The sequence below is a fragment of the Suricata suricatta genome, chromosome 3 (assembly GCF_006229205.1).
Source record: "Suricata suricatta isolate VVHF042 chromosome 3, meerkat_22Aug2017_6uvM2_HiC, whole genome shotgun sequence".
NCBI classification, from domain to species: domain Eukaryota; kingdom Metazoa; phylum Chordata; class Mammalia; order Carnivora; family Herpestidae; genus Suricata; species Suricata suricatta.
In genome coordinates this window covers 32290157-32313689 of record NC_043702.1, presented here as the reverse complement: position 1 = coordinate 32313689, position 23533 = coordinate 32290157, and the positions used below count along the sequence as shown (strand labels likewise).

The 23533-nt window shown below is 46.6% G+C and overlaps 1 protein-coding gene across 2 annotated transcripts in view; it reads right to left on the bottom strand.

Moving 5' to 3' along the window:
- Positions 1-4219: 4219 nt before the first annotated feature.
- LOC115286411 overlaps positions 4220-23533 on the bottom strand; it is a 49369-nt gene continuing 30055 nt past the window's right edge. The window contains exons 3-5 of one of the 2 annotated variants that reach the window (XM_029932948.1): positions 20425-20523; positions 12920-13046; positions 4220-4630 (exon numbers count right to left, since the gene is read on the bottom strand). In XM_029932948.1, the coding sequence (XP_029788808.1) occupies positions 4547-4630; positions 12920-13046; positions 20425-20523 (310 nt within the window). In that variant the 3' untranslated portion in view covers positions 4220-4546. The remainder of the gene's footprint in view (positions 4631-12919; positions 13047-20424; positions 20524-23533) is intronic. The other variant, XM_029932949.1, reaches the window with a different exon arrangement.

The window sequence follows — 23533 nt, the reverse complement described above, 5'->3', positions numbered from 1 at the left end:
CTGGACCCTAGTGGCCTCCTCTGTGGAGAGGGAATGATCATGAGGAAAAAAAATGCATATGAAGGTCTGGGAAGAAAGAGTTTGTGGTAGAGTAAGAGAGGCTCATTCTGCCCTCAGGGAGAAAATTAGTCCCATTAAAGGAAAAAGAAAGCAGGTCCTACAGAGTAGGTATTACCTTCAGCTACACAGTAAAAACCAGCTGGGTAACCTAACTGCCCTTCGACAAGTTTGCTCTAATTTTGTCAGGCTCTAGTCTAACCCTCTGAGGTTAAGTCTGCAACTCTCCCTGGATGGGCAGTTACTTCTTTTTAAAAAAATAGGCAGGTGTCACTTTCTATGCACATAAGCAATAGTAAACCATTTGTCTTCATCTACATTATAGATTAGGTGCAGCTTGATGCCAGTCTCCTCCACTACTGCCCTGTTACCTGAGGATTTATATGATGGCCTGGAAAGGATACTTGGGCCCTAACCCAGATTCTGATACCACTTGTATGACCACAGGCCAGTCAGTTACTCTCCTCTAGGGGCCTTGTTTATTTGAATGAAATAAGAGATTTCTTCTATCTCAGACCTCCAATGATTCTGGCTGTAAGTCACAAGCCTTGACCCTATCTCCCAGTACTAAACTCCTGTCCCAGACCTGAGACTTCTCAGGGAGTGCGCATGGGCTAAAGAACAAGAATCCCAAGGCCACAGCTACCACAAGAGGAAGACACTCCAGCCTGGACTAACTTTCCAGAAACTGTCAGTGAGCAGCAGGGCCAGCCTTGGGGTGGTGGTAGGGAGACGATCCCCTAGATCTTGCCCCACTGGGGCTCCTCCACGTCTCCACAAGGACTGAGACTTCGTGGCTTCCAGGTGGAAGACTCTCCTCTCTGCACACCACAGTTCCTTATCATCTACAGAGGTCTCCACACAACGACTTTTGTGAATGTGTCCCAAGGGCAAGGTGATCGTGTATTCTAGAGAGAAAGAAACACCTTCAACCACACCTCCTGGGAGGGTTGGGGAGGCCAGGACTATTGTGCTTCTGCTGGTTCTACTATAAACACGTCCATGGAGACAAAGAGGTCAAGCTCCATTGGAGTCCATATGTTCCCCTGAAATTTGCCACCAGCCTCCCTGAAGCCTAGTATCAGAAAGGAAGTACCTGTACACATTGTGCACCCAATGTGGCTGGGAGAGGGAGCAGGAGCGGCAGGGGGTAATCCTTGGCATCACCCTCTATTTTAGGGCCATAAAACTTGTATCGATAGGGCAGATACTGGGTTTTGGCAAGAAAGAGGAGCATAGCATTTTCATGGATCGCAAGGCAAAGGGGGGAAGACACTGTTCCCTATCATGTGCTGACAGCTACACTACCCTATCCCACCACTCCTCAGCTGGTCCCACGACCTAGGCCCCTGTCCATGGCCCTCTTCCCTTCAAACGTCAGCATTGTTCAGGGAATCTCTTCCTTTTGTTTTCCATCCATTTGTACCTCGGCTCATTTGTTTTCCATTCTCAGGAACAATTCATCTGCTCTCGGGCCCCACAGAGTCTTTCTCCCCTTGATTCCTAGACAAGATGCTTGGACAGGTCCATTGTCTTAACAGTGGCCAACTCACAGTATTTAGCAGAAGTTGTGTTTTATAAAGAAAAACCAATGGGGATTCCAGTTTCTATCCATGGTAACTTCTGGGAAGTTCGGGAGTGGTGCTGCTGCTGTGTGGCTTGGCCTTTGTCCTCTTCATTGGGGCTTTGGCATAAACCAAGTTCCACAGGGACATCTGGGGAAAATTCCTGTGATGCCAAGACAATGGGCAGAGCTCTCCCTGTTCTTCTCTGCCATCCTGGAGCATTGTAAAGGAATTATAAAATTATACTCTAGTGTGATAGAATGAAGGAAAAAGTTTATGGTCTTCTTTCCACTGCCTTGTGGACAGACAGCCCTTTATGGCTTTCAAGAAAAGTGGATCAGAGGGAAAAAAGAAAGAGTCAGTGTGGTTCAGGGCAGTTTGGACCCAGGCAGGCTTGGATGGGGGAGGGGCAGGGCTGGCAAAAAGAGGCTTGCCAAGAAAAGGCCCCAACTCTATAGAGCGTTTTATCAGGGCACTCATAGGCTCTGCCCTGGGTGCAGCAGAGGGGTCATTGTTGCTGGGACAATTAGGGGTGTGGTCATCCCAGTTATTAATATGTCACCCACTGTGGCCATGGAGGCTGTGACCAGCCCCATCCATGGGCTCCTTTGCTTTGGGTTTTCATTTTGCCACAGACCACAGGAGGCCCCTCAGTTATCCACAGAATCATAAGGATAACTAATAGCATCTCTTGTCTCCAACAGAAAGCTGCACAGAATTATTGATAGAAGAAATGCTGTTGAAGAAATGGTTGTATGAGTCTTAAGGGTTGGTTCTTTGGGAATAAAAGAAAATAAACCTGGAAAATAAAGGAAAGATACAGTTCAAAGGGCAAATATTCTTTTTCCAAGCCTTAGTTGCCCAAGCAAAGTGTGTTATAGGCAAGGACAGTATTTCCAAGCAAACTTTTTAGGCAACATCAAAAGAGCCAGACTCTTCACCCTCCACACAAGGGCTTGTCATGTGTATGTACCATGGGCATGCATGTGCGCGCACACACACACACACACACACACACACACACACGCACGCACACACCCCTCTGCTCTAGCCCAGCACTATGCAGCAGTCAGGACATGTCACCAGCCCTACTAATCTGTAGGGAGGCCGTCTCATTGAGCCAGACTGCACAAAGGTACCTCTTCAACATGGCGGAGACTCAGCACTCTTGGCAGAAACACTTGGCACTGGCAGGATATCTCAGCAGGGCAGCTTGTTTCCGCTCATCAAACACCAGTAGCTTTCACCGAGAGCAGCAGAGAATGGGAGAAATATGTCTGATCGCATCCGGGCTGTGTGTCAGCACTTTTCTGAGGTAGAGTTAGTTGGATTCTAGCTTTGAAGAAAAGGCTGTTATACTCTTCTTCTGCCCCAAAGTATCAGCCAAGAAAACAGTTGGCAGGCACTTACCTGAAACTCAGCTGCTCTCCCAATACCTCTGCAGCAACCTTGAGGGTCAGTTATTGAGAAACAAAAGTTAATGACAGAGCTCACTCTCTCCCTACTAATCACAGAGCACCCAATTACTGAGGAGAAATGAATGCCTGGGAACAACACTTGAGCCTCTCTTGTACTTTCTCTATAACCATCTCCACTGCATTAGCTGCCTCTCTGTCTCACTCTTATTGGCTCCACCAAAAGCTGGGCAAGGAAGGCAGGCCAGATGTATACCCCGTGCCACAATATGGCTTGCGCCTGCTCAGCAGCTCTCCATAAATAAATAAATAAATAAATAAATAAATAAATAAATAAATAAAACAACCTAGTGAATGAAGAGTCTGTGAATTAATTACCAGTGATCATAGATTTGAGGATGCCATCCCCCAACTAATATTTGTTCTTATAACCAAGAACACACGACTGCCCCGGCATAAGAAATACTGATGACTCCTTTCCTTCCACCACAATTTTCTGCTCAGTCTAGAGGAGGGAGTGAGTATTTAGAAGACAGGATTTGTGCCTTTCACACTTGGATTCACTCCTAGAGGCCCACCTCACACATTCAGTAGTACAACAAGACTTCTTTGAAGAGTATGCTGCCTTTGAAAGTCAGAACTCTTTTTTGTTTTTAATTCTTTACTGCTATTTGTTTGTTTAACACACCCAATGTGGGCTTGAACTCACAACCCTGAGATAAAGAGTTGCATGCTTTGCTGACTGATCTAGCCAGGAACCCCAGAAGGTCAGAACTCTTAAGAAAGGTAAATTTAAATAGACTGCCTATAAGGGTAGTTTCTGAAATATACACTTATTCATCTTGAAGTTAAGAAGAGTCAAGTGGTTCAAGATGGTGGTAGAGGCAATGCCTACTCTATTTTATGGCCTATTATTTACTTACTTTATGCTTTCTACTTTAATTTTTTTTTATTTTAGAGAAAGAGAGTGGGAGAGAAGCAGAGGAAGAAAGAGTGAGAATATCAAGCAGGCATCACCCTCAGTGGGGAGATGGATGCAGGTCTCAGATCCTATGACTCTGGAATTGTGACCTGAGCCGAAATCAAGAGTCAGATGCTCAACCGACTGAGACACCCAGGCACCTCATGCTTTTTACTTTTTTTTTTTTATTGAAGAAGAATATACACATTAAAGTACACAGATCTTAAGGAGACAGTTTGATGAATTTTACAGATATGTACAAACATGTACCCGTCCACACACACACCTAGAGCAACTATAGAATGTTTCCAGGAGGCTCCCTCATGTCCCTTCCAGGGTGACATCAAGCTCCAGACTGAGCTACTCCTCTGACTTCTGTCACCATAGATAGTTCCATGTAAGTGGAATCAGGACACACTCTTTTGTATCTGGCATCTTTTTACCCAACATTTTGCTTGTGACACTGGTTCATACAGTTGAATGAAGGGGTAGTTTGGTCTTTTTCGTTGTTGAGTTGTATTCCCTTGTATAAAGATCTTTACTCTGCTTTAATCACTTCTGGCATGAGTAAGAGAGGGCTGCATGGGCTTGGAGCTTCCTCTGGGCATGGAGATGGAGGCCGGAATCCAGGCCTGGGGAAGAGGAAATGAAAGGCTGACTGCAGCCTGAAAAGAGGGAGCCAGCGCTGCAGTCTTGGACCATTTGTCCTGGGCCCTCCTGCTGAGCGGGGAGGGCAAGTTTCAGGCCAGCCTCTCTCCCAGCCCCCAGCAACTGCTGACTGCTCTCAGGCCATCCGCCCCCTCCCCAAAAGCCAGCTCCCCAAGGACAGAAGAGAACCCAGAGCCCCAGAGGCTGCTCCACAACCAGTGTGAGAGGAGACTTTCTTTTATTTCCCTCTGGCTCACCAGCCAAACCAGTCGAGCATGACAGCAGTCTGCCCATTAATTCCGAGTGCCAGCCCGAAGCATCTGTTTCTAGTTCTCTTCTGTTTCCCGTGGGTGGTGGGTGGGAGCTCACTCGGCTCCTCTCCACTTTTCCCTCCTAATCACAGTCATTTGTTTTAACAGGACTGCGAGCCACTGTGGCTACAGACCCCAGGCCGTGCCCACACAAAGCCAGTAAGCACTGGCCTTTCCCACATCCCCAGGTCAGCTTAAAATGAAATTAAAACAGCCCGCTCTACCATTATCCTCTTTCCTGCTTGTTTTGCTGGTCCTCTGGCTACTTTTAGAATTTCCTCACTGCCTGATGTGGCCTCTCAACACCTGACCATCCCTCCTCTGGTTTCCAAACGCCCAGGCCCTTGAAGGTTTGAAGACCAAAGACCCGTCCTTTGCAAGAGGCCTGGCACAGCTGCTTTGGAAAAGAGGAAACACTTACTCTGGGTGTGGGCTTTCTGAGGGAGTCTTGATCCTAATGAAACCAGAAGGGAGCTTCTGAAAACAAACGTGAGAGGGGCTGATTCCCGAGGTGACATAGCCACCCTGGCCATCCACTTTACCTGACTTTTTCCACCCCAAACCTAAGGGTCCTGGATGGCCACCCTCCACCCAAGCCCCCACTCAACACCAACGTGTCAGCCTGGTCCCCTTGTCATTGCCCCACACCAAGTCTGACCCTCGGCCCAGCCTCTAAGCCTCTCTCCAACATTCCTGCACCCATGAGCATCCCCCTTACTCACACACTTTGCCTACAGGGCCAAAGCTTTACCCATGACCTCAACCTTTCCACGCATTCAGAAGTGGAGCTGCTACTGGTGTGACCCATACATGAGAGCTCACCATCCCATGTGACCTTGGTTGCAGTCCCTTGCTGAACCTCAGTTTTTACATCTGTAAAATGGGGTTATCAATGCCCTCTCAGTCTACTCCATAGAATTGTTTCTCACTGAAAAGTAATGCATGTTTTTTGTAAATGACTCAAACAATCCTAGCCTTGAGGAGTTTAAGTGTATGTGAGGGATGTGGGGGGGGGGGGGAATCTGTATCAGTCTCAATTTGTGCTTTTTTCTACAGTGGGTCCAGGGAACTTCTGTCTGCCTGATTCCTTTCTTCATTGCAATCTGGGCCCACAGGACACTCCTGACTCAAGTTCCCAGACATTTATTGAGTGCCAGACATTGTGCCGAGGAGTCATGTCCTTAACTCATTTAATCCTTATAAACATTCTTTGAGGCATTATTAAGTCCATTGTATTTAGTAGGAAACTGAGGCTCAGAGAGACTAAGAAACTTGCCCAACATCACACAGGTAGGAAACAGAGGAGCAAAGATTTAACTTTAGAGTGACTTCTTTCGATCACCAAGTTATACTACTGTTATGGGCTGAATTGTGTTCCCCCAACCCTGCACCCCACCATTCTTTTAGGTTGAACCCCTAACTCCTAGTACCTCAGAATTTAACTGTATTTAGATATAGAGCTTTAAAGAGGGAATTAAGTGGGGTACCTGGCTGGATAAGTCAGTGGAACATGAGACTCTTGAACTTGGGTTAAGAGTTCAAGCCCTGCACTGGGTGTAGAGATCACTTAAAAATAAAGTCAGGGAATTAGGTTTAAATAAGATCATTAGGGTGGGCCCTAATCCAATCTGACTGGTGTCTTTATAAGAAGTGGGAGAGACACCCACTGGGATGTGCTCACACAGAAAAAGACCATGTAAAAACCCAAGGAGAAGACAGTTATCTGTAAGCCAGAGACAGAGAGACTTCAGAGGAAACCCAGAGACATCCTGATCTTGGACTTACAGTCTCTAAAACTGTGAAAAAATAAATGTCTGTTGTTTAAGTCATTCAGACTGTGGTATTTTGTTATGACAGCTTTAATAAACTGATACAACAGCCTCCCCCCTTCCTTTGGTAATGACCCAAACTTTGGTCACTGTTCCAGCTGGCCCCACAGACTGACCAGCACCAAGCAGAGGAATGGACACCCCTGGGCAAAGACAGGAGAAATGGAGAAAGGGAGGCAGCACCACGATTCAGCCCTGGGCCCACTCCTACTGCCCCATGCCATTTTCTACCAGGCACGGCATGCTATCCCCTCTTCACACCCCTGCTCAGGAGTGGGGTCTCCTCTGAGGTCCCTGACGTCACCTGATTGAAGAAGACTCCCCATCTCCTTCTAACTGACATGACCACAGCATATGGTCACTTTGGAACAAGCAGTGTGTGGGATCTACGTGAAGAGAAAACAATTCTCAGTGCAGGGCAGATGGTGTGAGGTCCTGGAATGGAATGTGAAAGAGAGAGACCATTCTGGCAGGGCTGTTGCGGGTGCCGGGGGGAGCCCCTGGAAGGATGGAGACAAGAGAAATTACTGTGGGCCCATGTGGGTGGTGCCAAATAGGACAGACTTCAGAGCTGCCCATGTGGCCCCCTTTTCTGCCTCATCAGCCACCCTGACTTTCTCCCTCCCCTTCCCCATATCCAGGCATTAGCTTGAAGCCCTGGAAAAGAGGGACATTTACCTCAACCAAGCCAGGTCAAGAACCAGCATTATAACCTTCCTAGTGTCTACAGCAACATGGACAATGATTTCAAGACCTTACCCTTTCACTCCTAAAGCCCTGTCCTGGTCCCTGTCTAAGTTTCCTCTTGCTGCTACAACAAATTACCATATGTTAAAAAAATGTTCTTAATGTTTATTCATTTTTGAGAGAGAGAGAGAGAGAGAGAGAGAGAGAGAGAGAGAGAGCGCCAGCATGTGCGGGGGAGGGGCAGAGAGAGAAGGAGACATAGACCCCAAAGCAGTCTCCAGTCTCTGAGCTGTCAGCATAGAGCCTCATGCTGGGCTCAAACTCATGGACCACAAGATCATGACCTGAGCTGAAGTTAGATGCTTAACCGACTGAGGCACCCAGGTACCCCTCAAATTACCACACATTTAGTGGCTAAAACCAACACACATCTATTATCTTCCTGTTCTGTAGGTCAGAAGTATAACACAAGTCTCACGGCTTAAAACCAAAATCAGGGCAGGGCTGCATTCCTTTCTAGAGACCAAAGGGGAGATCTGGTTTCTTGACTTTCACAGCTGCCTGCATTCTTTGGTTCATGGCCCCTTCCTCCATCCTCAAAGCCACCAGTGGCTTGTCTTTCTCATGTTTCATTACTCTTGACTCTGACTCTCCTGCCTCTCTCTTTCACTTGCAAAAGACCCTCAGGCTCCCCCAGATAATCCCGGATTATCTCTCTATCTTAAAGTCAGCTGATTAGCAATTCTAATTTCCCCTTGCCATATAACATGATATTGTCCTGGATCCTGGGAATAAGGACCTATACCTCATTGGGAGGCCATTATTCTGCCTACCGCACCCTGGATTCCCTCACTTCCCAGGGAGAAGAAGATACTCTATAAAATTTATTCTGCCTCCTTCCCCCATCTTTCTTTGCCATCTCCCACCTCACTTTCCCTTCACAATAAGCCCTATAGTTCAGCCCACCCAGTACAGAAACAACATCTGCAGACTCTGAGGTGTCTTTCTGGATCCATTGGGCACTTGTCTCCATGATGCCTGTTCATGTGGCATGTGTTGTTGAGACCCAGGACTAGCTGTGGGAACAGATGGCCATTACTGATAACTGAGGTCAAGCTGTTTCTCCTGGTCTTCTGGGTCCTTACACCTCATGGAGAGGATGTCACACTGGGTTAAGGATTCCATTTCTCAACCCTTGTGGCCATGATGGTCTAATCATCCAAAAGCAATTAGTTCCCAAGAGATTAAAACCCGCCAAAATGTCCAGTTGCTAATCCAAGATACAGGGAAGATTGGCCAGACATCAGAACCCCTATTTCCCAGCATGGAGCCAGAAGGCTATTTGGTGAGCACAGAACCATAGGAAAAGGAACTTTAGTTTTCTGGAGGGGTATTTCCATCAAATCATGGAAGTTTGATGAGTCACTTTTCCCAGCATCCAAACACTCTTGCTAAGTGGCCTGAGAGGTTCTTATGGGGCATTTTAAGTAAGTGCTTCATACACATCTCTCCCACCCACATGGCTGCTAGATGCCCCCAGATTTGTGATTTCTTCCTTTCTCTTCTGTTGATATGCCTCAGAACAGGTGCCCAAGGGCCATATTCTTTCATGCAATGCACATGCTGAAGCTTTATTCCCCCAGGTGTCTGGGGGAACCACCAGCATTTTCTGCAGATAAGGGGACGGATGGGAGAATGTGGGTGGGGATCCACCTTGTCCTGAGGTGAAAACTTTTCTTGTGTGCTATGAGATTGAACTACAGAAAGAGAACACTGGAAGAAGGAAGAGGGACCTCAAATTTCACCTAATCCAAACCCATCATTTTACAAATGGAGAAAATATAAAAACACTTTGGAAAGTTAAAGTCTGTGTATAATTATTGGTGGTGTTGTCATCTTCATCATCATCTTCACCACCATGATTTGGGAGCCTGTATTCCACTATCTACTGGTGAGTCACTTTGTTCAGGGTCTTTTCTAGGAAACTGGGTTTTCTCACCGACCCTTATGTAATCTTCTCTGGCTGTTAGGCTGAGAAGGGGGACAGCCTCAAGTTCAGGGGCATCCTTGCGATGCTGAGAGCTTACTCTTGGGCAACTATGGGTGTGCACTGGCCTCCAACTCCCCCGACCGTGAGAGACTGGGAAGGGGAGACTAAGTACTCAAGAAGTCTCTCTGAGTGATTCTGAAGCTACAGACCAACGCGGGAAAGGCTGCAGAAGTAGGGAACTGCCAGGCAGCTTTAACTCATCACTGACACGGATGAAGTGCTTACTGCATTCCAGATGCTGGTGTCTTACAAGCACTATTTCATTTGGTCATCATACCAATCCTTCACAATCACTCCTGATTTACAGATGAGGAGCCTGAGGTGCACAGAGGATAAGGAACTTGCCCTGGTCAAGAGGCTGATACACTTGATCTTAGCCAAAAGGCCGAGAAGCGATCAAGAGGCTGATAAAGGGGCAGATAATCCTCGTCTGCATTTCTGAACGGACACAGAACATTCTGAGACCCCATTTTCCTACTCCTTCTCTTTCTCTCCAGCCTCTCACCTTCCCTTCCCCACAAAGCTGCCAGGGGGCGGTGACTCACATACATTATTTTGCACAATCTCCTCCCACACCTCTGCCCCCAGCCTGGCATGCTATTTCTGGAAGGAAGAATCCTGGAGAAGTGCAAGAGCAGCTGTTTTCAGTTGTAAATTCTAAAGCAGCCAAAGCCAGCACCCCTCAAAGGGCCCTGCCCCTTGGGGACTTCCTAACTGATGATGAAGATGGTGTTGGTGGTGATGACAGAGAGGAACAGGAGGCTGAAACGTTAGGGACAGGGCAGGACAAACTGAGTAAGGCTATAATTTGCTAAACCCTGTACCAAGATCTTTGCCAGCCACAAAATTGCTATGCTCATGCCCAGACTTCCATTCCAACTCCAATGGTCTTGAGCAGCTATGGTATGGAGCCATAAGGGGACCCTGCTCCCATGGAGCTCTTGATGACTACAGTGTGGACACAGGCTTTTCCCCAGGCTCCAGGGTGCCTGGAGTTGGAAGCACAGACAAACTTTCTGCTGTCCCCACCCCTTGGACTGCTTTCCAGCTTGAGACAACACTTGTCAAAGCCCCTCGGAATTGCCCGGGTAGGCACAATATAAACATTCATGTAGTTACAGGATAATAATTATACCTTCCACATATGTACATAACACCTTTCTTCCCCAGAGCAGCCGGCTTCTCACATTATCTCATTAATCCTCCCGTCCCTGGGAGGCAGGGAGGGCCTGGCGTGATTACCCAAATTTCACTGAAGGAGAAGGGAGAGGGAGAGAAAGAGGGAGGGGAAAGGTGCTTGCCTCAGGTCACACACTTCCTCACTCTGAGTAAGTATTGTCTGTTTCCGGGCCTTGGCCAGAAATCAGAAAAATAATAATGGTTGCCCTCAATCAAAGGTTTTGGTGAGACTACCCCACAGAGCCATGGGCATGGTTTCCCTCAGTCCTGCAATAGCCTTGTGAGGCTGCAATCATTATGGTTCCCATTTTAGGGATAGAAAGACTGAGCTCAGAGAGGTGCAGCTCCTTGCCAGTGGTGTCAGAGGCAGTATGGTACCACATACTTTTCTTTGCCTTCCAGTAGATACCCGACAGCCAGCTCCAAATCAGGTCTCCTTCCCAGAGCGATAAAAGGTAAACAAAGGCAGAGCACATTAAGCAGGAGTGGGGGTAACACCTATCCTCGGCCCCCAGGAGTTCCGAGCTGTAACAGGGCAGGCAGGAGGATGCAAAAGCAGCTCATTATGTAGCCTTATGGAATCAATAGAAAAGGCCTAATTCACTGAGAGCTGCATCCCACCCCCAATCCTCCTTCAGTCCCATTCCTGTTTCTTGGCGCATCCTTTTGACACGGGGACAATTACTGCTATTCATACTCACCCTGAGGCCACCTGCCACGGACCCATTCTCATGCACAAGGAGCTAAAGATCAGGCACAAAGCAGGCCAATCTGGGGCTTTCCCACCAGACCTGGGAAGGGACCCTCTGTGCATAACTCCCCTAAAGGCATTCAGACCTAGGAGCCCCCGCAAATTCTGAGGATCCAGCCTGCCTTTGGAGCTCAATGCTGGAAACATCATAGGTCTGCTCATTCACAAACCTCACATCTGTAACCAAGGTTCAGCTCTTAAGAAACTGGCCTTTGGAATTAAGGCTGGGGGGTGGTCCTGGGTCCCAAATACTGATCCCATACATAGTGCCCTGGAAGTGGCGTGGACCTTACATTTTCAGGAATTTTAGAAGTTGGTTGAAGTCACACTGGAGGCTGAAGTCAGCTGTGGTGGAAGTATTTAAACCATTGTTAATGGGCAAATACTACAAATCAGCTCCACCTTCTCCCCAGCTGGTCGTTTACCATTTACCAGCACACCACTGCCTGAGGGTCGGAAGCAGCAACCTTCCAAGAGCTTCTAGGTCTGGGTGAAAAACTTAAGCCAAAATCTCATGGAGGCCAAGTAGCACAGTGATTGACATTCTTTTTCCACCATGGACTTGCTATATTTCTATGCATATCCTGCTACCTTGGAAATGTTGTCTTCTAAGCTTCTTCCGGAAAAGAGGTGTTATTTGAAACCAAAGAAAGAATTCTCAGTGTGAAGAGAATGTCCACTCATGGCAGTCAGATCTTTCCACTATCACCCTAGCCTAGATGTCGGGCCATGCCTTCTGCACAATTCTTGCAAAAGTTTGGTGAACTAAATCGAATTGAGTTTTTTGCTTGTGGTGTTTGTTTTTAAATTTCAGATTGCTCTAGTTGGATCAACCTATAAGTGTCAGAGGCAAAGTTTTACAAAGAAAACGTGTCTGGCTGGCTGTGTTTCAGTTGTTGCCTTTGAATTTGGGATGATGACAAGGCCTTTCCAGGCCCAGCTCTGAGTGCACAGGCTGTAGCTAAGACTGCATATGGAACTTCTCGGGTGTGTCTCAGGGTGACATTAAATGGCCCCACTGATTTGATGAAAACAATCACAGTCTCTTCAGAGGGAACAGGAAGGTTGTTTTGGAGGTAATTTTCATAGTGAAATGCCCAGCAAGACTGAGAACATGAAGGGAACAGTGGCCTTCATGGGGTTGTTGCTTTGTGCTTGAGTATAAAGTAATTAAGCATGTGAATAAATGAAAAGCTACTGCCAAAACTTCTAGACACCATCAAGCCAATGTTCAGCTGAAGCGTTACAATTTCCGTGGGAGGCATTTATTTCACCCCTCTGAGTCTTCACTCCCATCCCACGGACTGCTCACTTTCCCAAAGGTCCCAGCAGCTCCTGGACCCTGTGGCGCGAGGACGGGAGCGCCAGCCTTCTCTCAAGGACTCCAGGTTTCTGCAAAGTCTCCCTGCTCAAACCTCCTTGAGCCCCATATCTTGGCTGCACATCTGAAGATCCAATCTCTTCACCTGGGAGAGAGGAGGCTGAAATGCCATTCGTTCACACACAAATATCTGTTCATCTCCTATTGACCAGCTCCAGCCATTGTTCCGACACTGGAGACGCAGCAAACAGCAAGATGGACCTCCTCCTGGCCTGGGGAAGGCAGAAGAGTAAACAGAAATTTGGGGGCACATTCAGGAGGGCTCCCTACCCCAGTCTTGATACATTACAAAAGCTTCCCAGAAAGTAATAGTTCAGGTCTGACCTGAAGAGTAAGTGGGAAATATCTAGATTAGGGGTTGGAAAATTTTTTCTGTAAAGTTCCCTACAGCCTCATGACAGTAAGACAGCCAGAGAGTAAATATTTTAGGTTTTGTGGGCTCTGTGGTATCTGTCATAACTCTCAACTCTGTGCCGTAGCACGAAAGCAGCCACAGGCAAAATGGAAATGAACACACCTGGCTGTGTTCCAATAAAACTTTATTTATGAATGCTGAAATTTAAATTTCACATGATATTCAGGGTCACAAGATAATAATAATGTTTTGATGTTGTTGTTGTTGTTGTTCCATTTTAAAAATGGAAAAGTCCTTCTTAGCTCATGAGGCAGACTTGGGCCCTGGTCATTTGTTTGTTGCCCCTGATCTAGATGAAGGGTATTGGCACAGAGGTGGAAGGTGGGGTTCAGGGTTTTCCCATTGAGGGATGGCCTACAAAGGGCAGAGAAGGAGGTGAGCTAGACGGGACCCTGTATGTCCTGGCAAAGAATTTGGATTTTATCTATATAGCTCGGTGATAGATTTTCAGTGAAACAGTCATTTGTTAAACATTTATTGAGTGCCTACTAAATGCTAGGCACTATCTGGGGGGGGCTACTTTAGAATGAGCAGCTAGGAAAGGTTTAATAGGAGTTGGCATTTGAGCGGAGACCTGAACTACAAGACTGATTTATGGGGTGATATAACCCTTAATTCTTACAATTAACTGCAAGGAAGGAGTAACCGATGCTCATTTTACAAGTGAGAAAATGGGGATTCACTAAGGCTAAGTAGGTTGCCCAAGGTCACAGAGCTAATAGGTGGCAGGAACCAAGCTTTCAACTGTTCTGGGTTCAAACCCTGTCTCTGGCATTAACTACATAATGTTGGCTAGTGACTATCTCTGCATCCCCATACACTAATTATAAGTTCCTTCTTTTTTCCATCAAGATGCCTGTACAGTGAAGTTTGTGCATTCAAAAATATATATTGAGGGGTGCCTAGGTGGCTCAGTTGGTTGAGTGTCCTACTCTTCTTGATTTCAACTCAGGTCATGATCCCAGAGTGGTGGGATTGAACCTCACATCGGGCTCTGGACTGAGCATGGAGCCTTGAGATTCTCTCTCTCCCTCTGCCCTTTTGTCCCTCTTACACTCTCTCTCAAATAAAAAACAAATAGGGGAGCCTCGGTGGCTCAGTTGGTTAAGCATCTGGCTCTTGGTTTCACCTTAGGTCCTGATCTCATGGTTCATGAGTTCGAGCCCTATGTCAGGCTCTGCACTGACAGTGCAAAGCCTGCTTGGGATTCTGTCTCTCACCCTCTCTCTCTGACTCTCCCTTGTTCATGCTCTCTTTCTCTCTCTCTCAAAATAAATAAATAAGCTTTAAATAAAATAAAAAATATGTATTGAGGGACTTCTATGTTCCAGAACTATTCTAAGTTTTGGGACAATGAACAAAAAAAAATCCCTACACCCTCAGAAGGTAGGGAGAGAGAGCCAGAGTTTTTAGATAGTGTGGTCAGGATAAACATCACTGAGGAAGTGACATTTGAGCAGACTCAAAAGAAATGAAGGAGTTGGGGTGCCTAGGTGGCTCAGTTGGTTGAGCACCCAACTTCAGCTCAGGTCATGATCTCTCAGTTTGAGGGTTTGAGCCCATGTTGGGCTCTGTGCTAACAGCTCAGAGCCTGAAACCTGCTTTGGATTCTATGTCTTCCCCTCTCTCTGCCCCTCCTCTTCTCATGCTCTCTCTCTCAAAAATAAATAAATATTAAAAAATTTTTATAAAGGGGCACCTGGGTGGCTCAGTCAGTTAAGTCTCTCTGACTTCGGCTCAGGTCATGATCTCACAGCTTGTGAATTTGAGCCCTGCATCAGGCTCTGTGCTGACAGCTCAGAGCCTGGAACCTTCTTCCAATTCCGTCTCTCTCACTCTCTCTACCCTTCTCCCACTCATGGTCTCTCTCTCAAAAATAAATAAAAACATAAAAAATTTATAAAAAAGAGAGAGAGAGAGAGAGAGAGGGAGGGAGAGAGAGATGAGGGAGTTAGCTACGTATTTTGAGGGAAAGTTCTAGGTAAAGGGAATAGTCAGTGCAAAGGCCCTGAGCCTGGAAGCATGTTGGGATGTTCAGGAACAGCTAGGAGGTCAGGACAGCTAGGCTGGAGCAAAATAAGAGATGTGGAAAATGACACCTGAGAGGTGATGTGAGCATGATGAGAAGGAGGTCAAGAATGCTCATTCTGGTTTTACTGTGAAGTTCACTATCTTGAGCCTCAAGATCTGGATTCCATTTACAGTCCCTCAAAGCACTGCAATTCTGTGGTTCTAAGACAGAGAGGGAGCACAGCCTGTACCTCCTGCCATCCACTGTGACTATCAGCCAGGTTTGCCTCAGCAATAAGCAGTCACCCCAGGAGAGAGATCAGCCTTGGGAAAAGACCGGGAGAGACTCTACATCAGATCCCAGACTGGAGAATATTAACTAATGGCAGAGTTATCCACAGTATGAGGTGACCTAGGTTACACAAAGCTCCCTTACTCTGAAAACTCCCTAGCTCTTAGAAAATGGGATACATGACAAGGACATATGGGGTTCTGGAATCATGGAGGGAAGTTTCAAAGTTTTTTTTCAAATCCTTGGTATTCTGCAAGATTCACCTGGTTCTAGCCCAATTCCAGGATGATAAGAATACAGAGAGGCAGGCTAGAGTCCAGGCTACTCTAGAAAGACCCTAAAGAAATAGTCCCACCACTGGTTCTTGCTTGAGAAGATTTAGGGAGGAGGTGGGGAGATGCTTCCACACCCCTCTGGATGGGTATGATACTCATTCCCTACTCTTATTATGAATCCAGTTGACTCTATGCCCAAGCCTTCTGGGTTTTTCCTTTGGGGAATTTGTTTGTTTTTATTTTCTTCTACATCTGTTTCTGAATTTAGTTCCTTTGCCTTAAATAGATCAGTAATGGCCTCAAATTGGGTCTAGGGCTGAGACTCAGACCACTGGGTTAATGGCCTCCCTCAGGTTCCTTCTGTCTCCTGTTGCCCTGAGGCAAGTAGCAGATAGCCCAAGAGCATGTGCCAGCATACAGATGAGGTGTCCCTCATGGACCTGGTCTTGAGACAAATATAGTGACAGATCTTCTTGACTATATAACAGAAACAGACTTTTATGTGAGTCCCAGGGAATTTCTTCTGTCCTTAAGGAATCTGAAATTAAAACTTGCCAGGTTCCACTTCTGCCAAGAAATCCACTTTCTAGTCAAGGAAAATTCTTGGAGCCAAAAGCATGCTCCACCACCTGGCCCCAACATGCACTACAGGGCACCTGTAAATAAATCCATTGTCTTGTCTGAGCTCAGTGTGAATTCCTCAGCAGTTAAAAATGTTGTTTTGTTTTTTCCTGCTCTTTACAGACTGGAATCATTTCATTAGACACATTTCCTTCATTCCTCCCTTGCTACCCCCAACCAAGAATCCCTTTACCTTTTGACATCTTCCGTTTTTACATCTCTGAGATCCTTGCAGGGCATTGTCCTAAGTTCCCCCACAGAGAACTGTCAAATAACCAAGTAGCTGGTCCACTTACCCCTTAACACTCTAAGAATGCACTCATTTAACTGAGATTTTCTGAAGACACAAACTAAGAGGGTGTGGAGATGCATAAAGAGACAAACATGCTTTTTTTCTTTAAATTTTTTATTTTTAATGGCATAAATCATTTCTTTCAATATTCAGAATGCAAAGAAATTTAGTCCTGGGGAGAAACATGACTATTCCCAAACCAGAAGGGAGAGATTATGGCCTTTTTACCTCCTTTGTTTTCCATCTGGGGCTCTACTAGCCCATCTTCCCTTAGTCTTTCAATAGAAAAGGCTCTTGTTGCAAACAGGAGAGCAGCAGGCTGAGAAGTAGATTTTTCAATCTTTCAAGGGAAAGTCTGGTCTAAATAAAAGCAAGCTGAAGCCTTTATTACCTGAACCATGAGGCCTCAGCAGCCTAAAAGAACTCTAGACCTGGGGGACCTGGGTGGCTCATTTGGTTAAGCACCCAACTTTTGATTTCAGCTCAGATCATAATCACACAGTCATCAGTTCAAGTCCAGAGTAGGGCTCCATTGTGAAACTGCGGAGCCTGCTTAGGATTTTCTCTCTCCCTCTCTCTCTCTCTCTACCCCTCCCCAATGCATGCTTTCCCCCCACCTCCAACCCTAAATAAATAAATAAATAAATAAATAAATAAATAAATAAATAAAGGATCTCAAGACCCATAAGAAGTAGAGGTGCCCTGGGGACAACAGTTGCCATTGCCTGGTATAATGGGGCCAGGCAATCTAGTGGTTAAGGGCAAAGATGCAAGTTTATAAAGAATGTGCCTGATTTGTGAAGCCTGCCTCAACCTCTTTCTACCAGTGTTAGCTTGGGTAGATTATTTAACAACTCTGTGCCTCAGGCTCTTTGTTTGTTAAATAGAGATAAAGTGGCTGGCTACCTTTTAGGGTTGTTACAAGTATTAAATTAGATAATATATATGAAGCAATTAAAACAGTGCCTGGTGCATTATAAGCATTATATAAGCATTAGCTATTTTTTATTATCATTGCAGTAATATCTGACCATAAATAAAGAGCACATGTCTCTCCAATGGGCTCTACAAAGCAAGGTTTGGGCAAATCCTTCATTTCTTCAGATATTTATATGCACAGTACGAAGCCTTTATAGATCAGCCCATGTCAGGACACTCATACCCCAAGTTGTCACTGCGAGTCTGTCCTCTTGCTTCCTGGCACTGAGCTGGCAGCCAGTCCTAGCCTCATATCAAGGTCAGAGAGGAAAAAGATGGAAAGACTCCTTCATCTCCTTCGGTCTGGGGGAGTGTGGCAGGAGGGAGCAGCAACAGTTGGGGCTTTGGCAGGAGGAGTGAATCCCCAGCCAAGAAGTGACCAACGGAGCATGAGACAAAGTCTTGTTCTCTTCCTGCCAATAGAACCCCTACCACACACGCTTATAAAACCCCCCAACACACATAACTCTGCAATATTCCCAATACTATACACCAGACCACACACACACAACACCCTCAATACTACATAATATATCAATACACATGAACATCCGAACACTGTACAATACCCAACACACAATACCCCAATGAAGGTGCCACCCCAACATACACAATATCCCTACTGTAAGGTAACACCTCAACACAAGTATAATGCCTCAACACTACACATACCCCAACAAACAGAGACACTGACAAAGCTATCTTGTTCTCTTTGCCATTTTCTCTAGGACAGACCTGAGCAGGGAAGCACTCTTATTTTTTTAAGATTTGATTTGATTTGATTTTAGAGAAAGAGACAGCACGAGCAAAGGAGCAGGGCAGTGGGAGAAAGAGAACCTTAATCAGGTTCCATGCCCAGTATGGAGCCCAAGTGGGACTCAGTCCCAGGACCCTGGGATCATGACCTGAACCAAAATCAAGAGTCAGATACTCAACCAGCTAGGGCCACCCAGGAACCAGTAAAGATTTTATTTTTAAGCAATCTCTGCACCCACCATCAGGCTTGAACTCACAATCCTGAGGTGAAGAGTAGCATGCTCTACCAACTGAGCCACCCAGGCGCCCTCAGGGAAGCACTCTTACCTCCCATCTGTGATGTAGGACTAACGCAAGAGGTGAAGGAAGGTGGAAGGAAGGTATAAGGACATTAGAGTTAGAGGGACCGCGTGAATCCAGGCTCATCTGTGCACTAGCTGTGCAGCTTTGCAAGGAGTTCATCTCCCTGCATTTCATAATACCGCCTTGTCTTCAAAAGCATAATGATGCCTGCATTTGAAGAGTATCATTGGGATTAGTTTAGATAATAACTGGAACACATTGAACACAGGGGCCTGGTCTGCAGCCTGTCCCCTGTAAATGAAATGTTGTGGTTGTCACTATTGCTGAGAAGGGAGCAGGCACAGGGAAAGGAAAGCGATCCGACGGGCTCACGTGAACCATCGAGTGAAGGACGTCTCCCCTCCCCAGAGAGAAACCAGCACCCTTTGTCCTCTCCAGAAGTCTCCACAGCACCCCCACCTCAAGTCCTTAAAGGGGACAGCTATTAGTAAATGTACTAATTAGTGTCATGTTATCAACCCAAACCAGTTATTTCACTGGAAGAATCCTTGCTTTGTTGTCCCAACTGCCTGCCAGCAGGAGACAGCGCGGTAGTGCCACATGGTCAGAGAGCACCAGCCCCCAGCAAGTTCTCACACAAGACCGTTCCCCACAACGGAGCCCTGAGCAGGACCCCAATTCCCCAATGACCAGTCCACACCGGGACATTCAACCAGGCTCTCGCTCTCAGCTACAGCTACCCCATTTTCCTCTCTGAAAGTGGCTCTTTCCCTTCTGAGGCTCCCAGACCCCTTTGAGAATCTGGGGAAAGGGACAAACTCTTCCTCAAAATTTTGTTCTGGCTGGCTTCTGGGCCTCCTGAAGACCATGTTCCAGGAGATGTGGGACATCAGCCCGTGCTTCCCAGTATGGCTGTTCCCTGCAGAGCTGACTGGAGTTTGGCTTCCCTGGGGACCAGAGTCTCTCCACCTGTGGCCTGCTTAGAGCCAACTTGGTAAAGTGAAAAGCCCCTGAACGCACCACTTCCTTTGCTTAGAGTTTTGGATTCTGGCAGTGAACCCACAGAGGGCCAGGTGGGGCACACACATCCGCTCTCTTCCTCCAGCAGCAGGAGGGAGCCGTAGAAGTTTGTGTGTCTGCCTGCACAATTTTCAGATTTGCTTAACTATCCTACATTTCTGAAGAAAACTTAAAAAAAAAAAAAAAAAAAGGAGCATGAGCCAATTCCCAGTATTCTACAGCCAGAAAGAAGTAGGTGGCCCTGACCAGGCGTGGGGGTTGGGGAGAAGGGAGACTCAGCTGTGCCATAACCCAAGTGGAAGCTCACAGTAATAACATAAACAGGGTGCTCTTTCTGTACTGCAAGCCATGGAAATCAGGTGGCTGAATTCCCTCAACCACCTATGTGGTCGAAACTATTATTATCCTCATTTTATAGATAAGAAAAAAAGAACACTGAGGTAAAATAACTTGCCAAAATCTCAGCATGCAAGAGCTAGCATTTGGCCCCAGGGAGTCTAACTCCTAAGCCCAAACTGCGAACCTCTGCTACACTACACCACCTCCGCTATCCTTTGCCTCATCTCTGTTATGACAGAAGTGGTGAGGGGAAAACAGGGGAAAAAATCAACTTTCCCACAGTGCTTACCCCTGGCATCCTCTCCATGACATCAGGCTCTCAGCAGATTTGAATCTTGAGAAGTGAAGTAACCACTGACCAGGGTAGGTTTCCTCTGCCCTTTGGTCTCTTCCACCCAGAAACAAAAAGCACAGGAGAGGGACAGGTGTTGAGCTCAATATCAAAGGTCTCGCTTCTCTACCAAATTAGGGCATCCAGGCTTCTCAGGCGTGGACCAGAGGACCTCATCCTGAGTTTTTCCACCCACACTGGCTCCTTAGGAAAGTCCCTTATCATGGCTGCAGGCCAATCTCTTTACTACTTCCATAACAGCCCGTATAGCAGTAGCTGGATCAAGATTCTAAACACATCCCGGTGCCCACCAAAAGTCACTAGAACACTCTCACCTGAGTTATGGAAATTGAGATATAGCTTTCTGCCCAAGAACTAAAAAGAAAGATACTCTCAACCTAGACATGATTATGTCCTGAGTCACCTGTCACTCACAAAGGACCTCCTTACAATTCCTGCCCCAAATTCCTGCTGTGCGTACACTCCCTAGAGTACAGGCTAGGTACAGAGACTAAGAGCACACTTCACTGTCACAGCTCTACTAATAACATCATGGTGTGGTAAACAAGACTATATTTTTTACCAGAATTACACACTTTTAGATACCTGACAATGCTAGCAGAGGCTTCTACATCCAAAATGCCAGAGTCGGGGGCCTGGCTGGCTCAGTCTGTAGAGCATGTGACTCGATCCTGGGGTCAGAAGTTCAAGTCCCATGCTGGGTGTAGAGATTACTTTAAAAAAAAAAAATAGCCAGAGGGCTTCTATAGAAAATTTCCAGATTGATGTTATAACCATTCTGATTGGCATTTGAGAATAACATGGAAAACCTATCTTTGTCACCATGCTAGGGACCTGAGGTAAAACCCCGGAAGCTACTGAGATACACAACATGATTTCTTCCCATGCTAACACCCCTTGGATTGACTTTCTCTTGTGAAGAACTAAAAGCAGATCTCGTGGTCAGGGGATCAAGCCCCACTTTGGGCTCTGCACTGACAGCATGGAGCTTGCTTACAATTCTCTTTTCCTCTCTCTCTCTGCCCCTTCCCCTACTCATGCTCTTTCCTCCCTTCACTCGGGAGGAAGGAAGGAAGGAAGGAAGGAAGGAAGGAAGGAAGGAAGGAAGGGAGGGAGGGAGGGAGGAAGGAAGGAAGGAAGGAAGGAAGGAAGGAAGGAAGGAAGGAAGGAAAAGAAAAAAGAGAACGATTTAGAAAATCTGAACAGAACTTAGAGAATAGCCTTTTCTACAGGTTTGAGAACTGACACCCAGAGAGGTTAAATCACATCACTTAAAACATCTAGTGGGAAGGTCCCTGTGTTTGGAGACAGAAACTTGGGTTGGAGTACTAGCTCTGCCTCTTAGACCTTGGTGCGGTTATGTATAAGCCTCAGTTTTCTCGTCTGTAAAAGGGGGCCATAAGCCCCATCTCACAGAACGGATGCAAGGATCACACAGATACTATAGCCTGTGGAAGTGCTTTATAGAATGTAGCAGGTTGTGCAAACAGTGTGTTATGAAAGGCATGCCCCACCACACCACTTTTGTTCCTTTCACTATTGAAAAGATCAGAGGAGCCACGGTGGATGATGGGAATGTTTGTGCTGGCTTTACACACGTTGGGCTCTCTTTTAATTAAGATCCTATCTTTTCTTTTCCTCAGGATGGGGGAGAGCCTGGCCTGGCCTTAACAGCCTCCAGACCTGCATATGTCACTGCTGTCAGCAGAGGACAAAACCCAAAAGGAGAAGGGGGAAAAATAAATCTTTTGTTTTTGAAGCTAAATAGCCCAAAATGCAGCTAGAAAAGTTCCATAAAGGTTTGGCTTTCACCAACACAGAGTGGAAACAAAGCTGACCCCTCCCCTGGCCATGCCCTCTGACCCCTCTGCCCAGAAGACCTGCGCTCTCCCAGCCTCAGGGTTTTCCTGGAGGGCTGTTTGCCTTTGAGGGTTGGGGAGGCAGCAGTTTAGCACCAGCCCCAGGTCCCCAGCGGCTGGAGGAGTGTACAGATTGATATTCACAACCTTGCTCCAGCTGCCGCGGTTTCTCCCTCACAGTGGTTTAGGGGAAGGAACATGTTACAGGAATGATCCTCCTGCCAACCACTTTTTGAAATTCAGGGTTCAGCTTGTAAATACTTACCAGGGCAAACCCCCTTTCCTTCTGTTTTCTCCCACCACCCCCTGACCTCATCTCTGTATTAAACTCATCTCCCATTTCACAGGGGCCACTGTTTCCTGTGGGCTCTGCTGAGTTTAGGACTCATGTTCATAGATTCTCAGAAAACATTCATAAATCTCTTTAGCTGCCTTTTTTTTTTAAGAAGTCATAACTGTTTATCTATTTTCTATTTTTGAGAGAGAGAGAGAGAGAGAGAGAGAGAGAGAGAGAGAAGTGGGCTCACCTGAAGCAGGGCTCAAGCTCACAAACAGCGGGATCATGATCTGAATGAAGTCAGATGCTTAACCAAATGAGCCACCCAGATGCCCCCCATTAGCTGCTTTAACACAACTGATGGTAATTCTTTTGTTTGTTGCTGAAGTGGTCACTGGCCACAACTGTGGAGCTAGGAAGTATATCATATTCGTCCTTCAGGTACAGCCCTCTGACCAGAAAGCCCCAGGCCCCCAGGATGAACTCAGAAGCAAACAGAAAAGAGTAAGGAGGCTGAGGTGATTCCCATTGTTGAGGGCAGGGATTCCCTCTTTCCCAAAGTCAGTGGGGTATTCCATCGGCTGGGATGTTCTAATTGACAGCAGGTGAAGACAGAGAGAGCAGGGGAGCTGGGAAGCAGAGGACTCAGTGTTGACACCCATCTTTGAAGTTTTCTCGTTAGAAAAATGGAGGATGGGGCAGCTGGGTGGCTCAGTAGGTTAAGCACCCAACTTCAGCTCAGGTCATAATCTCACAGTTCCTGGGTTTGAGTCCTGTGTCAGGCTCTGTGCTGACAGTTCAGAGCAGGGAGTCTGCTTTGGATTCTGTGCCTCTCTCTCTCTCTCTCTCTCTCTCTCTCTCTCTCTCTCTCTGCCCCTCCCCCACTTGGCTTGGTCTCTCTCTCTCTCTC